Source organism: Octopus bimaculoides, chromosome 2, assembly GCF_001194135.2.
Source record: "Octopus bimaculoides isolate UCB-OBI-ISO-001 chromosome 2, ASM119413v2, whole genome shotgun sequence".
In the NCBI taxonomy this organism is placed as follows: domain Eukaryota; kingdom Metazoa; phylum Mollusca; class Cephalopoda; order Octopoda; family Octopodidae; genus Octopus; species Octopus bimaculoides.
The window spans coordinates 27130605-27138104 of NC_068982.1; the positions used below are offsets into that span (position 1 = coordinate 27130605).

Here is a 7500-nt window from a genome sequence, read left to right on the forward strand (position 1 = left end):
TTATGAAGTAGATAATCCTTTATTTGAAATTCCGAAACCCCAAAATTCCACCATCCCACCTTTTTTTTTTTTCATATATATCTTTTTAGATGAATGAAACACCACAAACTGAAAATTCCTGAAAGTGCCCCCAAAATGTTTTTCAACCCTTTTGCCTATCCTGTGTGTCACATGTGAGATACAGGGCATATTTCCCTGGTGCCCAAACGCCATATGTATAATGCACACTCCCACTTTTTTCAACTACCCGAGTAATTCAAGACATGAAAAGAAAGCTTTGTATTACTCAGAACGTGTAAACAAGAACTAAGAACAAGCAAGGGCGTTTAGGACAGACTTATGAAAATGCTTTGGACAAGGAAAGAGTTAAACAAGCGAAGGAGGTCGTAGCTGAACATAGAACGGGAGTGCGTAAAAGCTAGTTTCGTGTAATTGCATCATGAAGCTGATGTACTGTTGTGAAAGTCTAACAGGCGCATTTTCTCTTCATGGAAAACGAACTGTTCCCAAAGTAGAATTGTTAAATGTCGTGCGAAATATCGTGGTCTAGCGCCAAATGTGCATCAAATGATCTTGGTATAAGTATAAGCTGTATTATGAAATATAAATGGGTAAGACACAGGTCTCATTCCCAAACTCTCCCATTTTATACATGCCCTTATACCCTCCTTCTACCGAAAAGAAAAAAGAATCTGAAATCCGAAACATTTCCTAAACTAATTTCAGATTAAAGATTATTACCTGGAATTCTATTCACGTCTAGGATACTTAGCACTTCCCTTTTTCTACTTTCGTCGTGTGATATGTCATACCATGGAAGCAGAATGGCAAAGGGAACTTGCTGGATGGTCCTTCATAATTACAAGTGAAAGCCTTTGACGAAATTCAGCAGCTTGTTAGGGCTCACTTAATACCTCCGATAACTTCACACCCAATTCGGAGTTAAACTTAGAAGTGGAAGAACCACAGTTCCCAATAGTCTCAAAAGGTGATAATAGTAATAATGACCGAGTAAATCATGGTATTTTCGGGATTTCATTAATTCCACTAGTATTGCTGCGACACCTGAGTCTTCTTTGCAATCGACTATGCCATGTGAAGATTTTACTGGCTCCAGAATGATAGGGAACTCAAATTTTTGACAGAGCTCATTTAGCAATATTATTGCCCTCCGTGCTTCTTAGTAGCCTGCTGCCATTAAGTTTGTAGGATAATGATAGCTTCAGTTACCTAAGACTTCATTGTACTAGTACCGTATAAAATTATATATCTGGGCATCTAAACAGATAGCAATGGAAAAATGACAATCTTCGGGGCTAAGGAATGTCGACAGCTAATGAAATGAATTTTCCGATCCAAGACACCTGGTTGAGAGAATTCAATGTCTATAAATATCGTCGACATTTTCAACGAGCAGATCAGCAGCCTCTTTACGATGTTGTTTCATGGTCTCTGTTTCTCTTTCAGCTCAGGAACGGATCCATGTGCGAATGCCCACTCTGAAACTGGGGCTTCTATATCCTAGGATGATGACTCAACTGTTGTGGCAGTAGGGGTATGGAGAAAAGACACAAAGCTAATCATGGAGAGGTCAAGTAACAAGGAGAATCTTAGACTGTCATATCTTTTTACATTTAGATCAAGTTAGATCAAACAGATCGCGGCTGGTAATGCAAAAAAAAAAAAAATCCCCGCTTCAAAGAATCAAATTGGGGAAGACTGACTGTCGGTCAACATAAAGGATTGTCGTACATCATGTGAGGGGGGTTGAAGCTGTTTCGAAACGAGAAGAAGCCTGATGCGATTCGATATTTCCAAAGATTGTCGGTCATGTGTGACAAAAAATACATGGATTAAGGAGACTTAAAAGCCAATTTCAACTTTCTGGAACATAAAAAGAAAGGCATTACGGAGTATGATGTTTCCTGGTAATCATTATATGATTGTTTGAGAGCAAGGAACTCGCTTGTGGCTTCATTAAATTCGAGAATGGGTTTAGTAAGAGAATGAGTCAAACGTTGCGAAGCTTCGATGACATTAAGACGGTTGTCAGGAAAACATCGTCGAAGAACCACATTTTGTATTCCGTGCCAGCGAATTTGGTAATGTCGTCAATGACAAGTGAAAATGGGGTAAGCACCAAGGAATCTACTTCTTTGTCGTAGTCCACATTCGAACAAAATTTCATGGTCACAGGTAAACAGTTAAAAGCGACGGAAATATGAGCCCAAAACTTGTTGATAAGATTATGGAATCCTATCGGCGGCATATCTCGACATGTAAAGTTTTCTTTTCATCCGTTTGTATTAACTATAATAACGAACTCTGTCACATAAATAAGTTTGCTGCATAACCGTCATCTTTGCATTCCCACGGGGCACCGACTGGCAATTGTGTGAGTAAAAAAAAAAAATATGGTAAGGTTCGAGAAACAAGAATGATGGGTAACAAGATGGCTGCCCTCAGTCATACAGTCAACCATTCTCACCAGCTACGTTGTTGAAATAAAAGTATCACAAACATATCAAAGGAGGATGTATTGAATTCGTTGCAAAGGAACGTACGTTTGGGAGTGTGAAAGTGCTGCCTTGCACCTTTCATATTTCATTCCCACACTTCGCAAATTATGGTTAATTTTAGCTTTTTGAAATTGATTCACAAAGAATGTTTGGCCAAAAATGATTAAATAATCAAACAGAAAGCCGCTTGTAGAAAAATTTTAACGGAAGAAATCAAAAGAGCGTCTGCGCGCGTGTGCATCTGCGTCTGCGAGGAACAGATAATGAGGGAATTAGAAAATTACAAGAAGTTACTTAAGAAAGAAAGTAAAGATAAACAAAAGAATAAAGAATGAAAAGATTACAAGAGAGTTAGAAAGAGAAAGTGGAGGGGGGGAAATAAAACGTGCTTGTGGAATGCAAAATGGCAAATGCCTGTCCATGTGTGTATGTGTGCGTGTGTGCGTGTGTGTGTGTGTGAGAGTGTGTGAATGTTTATAGTCTTGTAATAATGTTTGTATAATAACGTATAAATTATGAAATCACACTAATACTACCCGTTATATTTTTGTTTAGGAACGCATTGGTTGTGGGAAGTAATCTGCATGCTGACTGAGGGCAAAGCAGAACGCTTGCAACTAGAAAAAGAACATTACATGATTGAAAACAGCAGCTCGAAAACATTAGACAACTTGAAAGAGCCGCGTGTATTAAACGCACACGTTTATATCGAGCAAGTTCCTGAATGCCTTCTTGAAAATAATAAAATAGTCTTGATTTCCCGCAACCCCAAAGATACTGCTGTCTCTTGGTATAATCACAATGTTGCTGACGTCGAAACGGATTACACTGGAAAGTTTCCTGCCTTTTACGAATTGTTTAGAGTTGGAAACGGTAAGTAAATAATGTGAATATATGTGTGTATGTGTGTGTATGTGTGTGTATGTGTGTGAGCTCAGCTGGACGAATTGATAGATTTCCCATATTTGGTTAAGTTTGGATTCAGCGAGGGATTTGTGGAATCTTTAGTGCATTAAATAAAATGTCTTGTATTTTGTTACCGCTCCTTAAGATTTCTGTTTAAGTCCCATCGAAACCAACTTTACCTTTCATGTCTCTGATGTATACAAAATAAAATGCCAGTCAAGCATGTGAATGAATTCGTATTATAGCTGTTCATATGCCCTTTGAGAGATAGAAACCTCGATGTTTCAAGCAAAACCCTTCCTCAGAGAGAGGGCATATGTTTTTTTTCTTTCTTTTTTATATATATATTTTTGAGAAGTTTTGAAGAAGACTATCGATTGTTGAGTTTAAAAGTCTGGCAAAAACTGATGATTCATATTTAGCTTCTAGCACAGAGATTTCGCTTTTAGCGTAACTAATATGCCATATGTCCAGTCGATCTCGCCATCGTTAATGATAAATGTTTTTATGCTTTGCGTTATCATATTGTTGGTGTTGTTTACTTCCAATCAAGCCTAGTCGAACAAATCTATAACAAAAGACATTCCAGTCATGGTCATTTCGTATTTTGGATATATACAGGACTACATTGTGTAATATATCCATCATTTCCTTTCTAATGAAAGCGAGCTGTAATCTGAAAGCTTGCTCAGGCGTTATGAAATATAACCTGGAAAGCCATTAATGACTCAAGCGCTAAAATGTCAGAGATTACCAGCTGATAGTTTGGTAGTTGTCATGTCACTCGTGTTGCGCTGTTTGTGTACAAAATACATAACCGTGTATACCATTATATTTGTTTTAAGAATATTTTTTTTATATCTTATTCTATCGACCTTGATTTCTGTTAGAATTCTGTTAATTTTTGAGGAAATATGAAAAACAAAACACAGCTTATGGTTGCTTATAATCGTTTTTGAGGCCTTGCAAAGTATCCCATGTGAACGTGGGTGGATTTGCTTACAATTAAGCTGACCTTTCCAAGAATTTCTCATGAGACCAGATCCCTCTCGTGTCTGCACGTAATATCTGTACTCAGATTACTCAATTATAATAAGTGGCGCATAGTGGTTATAATTCCCTACTGTAAATAGTAACATCAGTTTAAAATTGACGAATATGTCATTAGTACCCATGATTTTATTGTATAGCCATGTGTGTCATAGTTGTAGCTGTTGTCTCAAACGTGAAGATGGAGATTTCTGGTTTTTATGTAACCTGGATGATACATATTTGTTAAAATATAGTGGAAGTAATCTGAATGACATTCATATCAAGGTACAGAGGAAGTAAATACCTTTTGCTTTCACAAATTGATTACGAAAATGTTGGACTTCGATCTGCTAAAAACTAGCCAAATTACTCTCAAATCTCATCCTACTTTTTAAAAGAAGAGGAGACTACTTTAGATCTCTCTCTCTATAAAAAAAAACCTTACTCCTAAAATTAGCATGTAAGTGGCTGAGTACTCCACAGATAGGCGTACCCTTAACCTAGTTCTCAGGGAGGTTCAGCATGACACAGAGTGTGACTAGGCTGGTCCTTTGAATTACAGGTACAACTCAATTTTGATAGCTGGATGGACTAGAGCAACGTGAATTAAAGTGTCGTGGTCAAGGACACAACGCACCGTCGGGAATCAAACTCACGACCTTATGATCGTCAGCCGAATATCCCCCAACCACTAAGCCATACGCCTTCTCAATATAAGAGAGGTACTCACAGCTGGAATGAGTTTGATTATACGTCTCTTTGGTCAGCAAAATGTATGTTACAAAAAATAAATTCATATCTTTTCTGAATGATAAAAGTGATTCCTTAGAAGTTCGTTTGGAATCTAAATTTAATCTCAATCACTGTACCACAACCGAAGAACAGACACGAAATGGATAAAATTAAGGGAAAAAATCATTAGCATATTAAGACAGTTTAATGCCTAAAATCATAACAAATATGAACTTGTGGAAAACTATCTAACTTTGAGTCTTAATAACAAAAATTATCCATATGATAAATTGAATGAAGGCACAATCAACATGAATATACGCTCCAACGAATCATCGCTAATAATCAAACATATTAAGGCAGCGAGCTGGCAGAATCGTCAGCACACCGGGAAAAATGCTTAGCGACATTTGGTCTGTCTTGACATTCTAAGTTCAAATTCCGCCGAAGTCGACTTTGCCTTTCATCCCTTCGAACTCGTTGAGCACTAGGGTCGATATAATCATACCCTCTCCCCCGAAATTTCTGTCCTTGTGCCAAATTTTGAAATCAATATTTAAACATATTAAGGCGGTAAGCTTGTAGAATCGTTAGCACACCGAGCAAAATGCTTAGCGGCATTTCGTCTGTCTACATGTTCTGAGTTCAAATTCCGCCGAAGTCGACTTTGACTTTCATCCCTTCGGGCTCGATAAAATCAGTAAAAGTTGAGTTCTGGGGTCGATGTAATCGTTTTATGCCATCCCCCGAACTTGTTGTCCTTGTACCAAAATTTGAAACCAATAGTTAAGCATATTGATAAGCAGATCTCCAATCTATCATCAGCTAAGAATATTTTCGACAATGTTGGCCCATGTTACAAAATTATATAGTTCAATCCACCATGTATTATAACCATATGTATCTAGGTACTTCTTAACCTTGATAAATATTCACTCTTACATCCTCCAAACGTCACAACATCGATTAGACTGACCCCAGTATGCAAATGGTACTTAATCTATCTACCCCGAAAGGATGAAAGGCAAAGTCGACCTCGGCGGAATTTGAACTCAGAACATAAAGACAGACGAAATACCGCTAAGCATTTCGCCCAGCATACTAACGTTTCTTATTTCTTTATTGCCCACAAGGGGCTAAACATAGAGGGGACAAACAAGGACAGACAAAGGGATTAAGTCGATTACATCGATCCCAGTGCGTAACTGGTACTTAATTTATCGACGCCGAAAAGATGAAAGGCAAAGTCGACCTCAGCGGAATTTTAACTCAGAACGTAACGGCAGACGAAATACCGTTAAGCAAGCCCAGCAAGCTAACGTTTCTGCCAGCTCACCGTCTTATCAGTGACAAAATATTGACTCTGCTCTGTCATGTTTTACTTTGAAGAAAGGAAACTACTTTTTGTTGATACACCAAGAAATTCAGGTGGCGAACTTTTAGGCATATTTCCCCTCCAAGTTCAAGTCAGCAAACTGCGTCCCACCTATGGCACAGCATCCCGGATTCTTGGCATATCCCCGACTCACACCCATCATCACTGATGCTCCTCCACAACTCGCCCAAACCACTATGACACCCTTTCTTTTCTAACTTTCTTTCCTTCACTTTATCTTTTCTTTTCTTCTTCTTTTCTTTCCTCTTCTTGTACCATCGACCCGTTTTTATCCAGTTCTCTCGTAACTAATCGATACTGTATATACCTTAAAGGATACTGGACTGTTTAAAATCTGTCGGAATATGTAGGAGCTCTCCTTACTATGTAGTGGCTATTCTGAATGTATAGCTGTGTTACCTCTCGCGTATTATATCTCAAAAACTTATGAACATTGATACAAATGTTGGTATCAAATGGGTTCAAATTATGACACAAGGCCAGCAATTTTAGGGGTGGAGTTAAGCCCATTACTTAGATTCCAGTGTTTATCTGGTACTTATTTCATTGACTCCCGAAAGGATGAAAGGCAAAGTTGACCACGACAGCTTTTGAGCTCAGAACATAAAGACAGACGAAATGCCGCTAAGCATTTTGTCCGGCGTGGTAACGATTCTGCCAAGCTCGCCGCTTTAATTTGATGCAAATATTAAACAGTACAGTTTTTTGACAGGATCCGAAGAACATGAGAATATTCCATCGCTTGCAGTTTAACTGGACTTTATATTATGCTTTTGAAATTTATACCGGAAATTATTTATAAACCTGCTTTTTGATTATTTAATTGCTTGACTCAAAACCAATATGGCGTCAGTGCTTTTAATTTGGCTGCGATGTATGTTCTAGAGCATGGTCTTTGTATCTTCGTATATGATT

At 38.0% G+C, this 7500-nt stretch overlaps 1 protein-coding gene across 1 annotated transcript in view; it reads left to right on the top strand.

Annotated features, from left to right (window-relative positions):
* The first annotated feature begins 3079 nt into the window (after positions 1-3079).
* Positions 3080-7500, top strand: part of LOC106868267 (sulfotransferase 1B1) — a 14133-nt gene continuing 9712 nt past the window's right edge. The window contains exon 1 of the mRNA XM_014913453.2: positions 3080-3392. Coding sequence (XP_014768939.1) covers positions 3104-3392 — 289 coding nt within the window. The 5' untranslated portion in view covers positions 3080-3103. The remainder of the gene's footprint in view (positions 3393-7500) is intronic.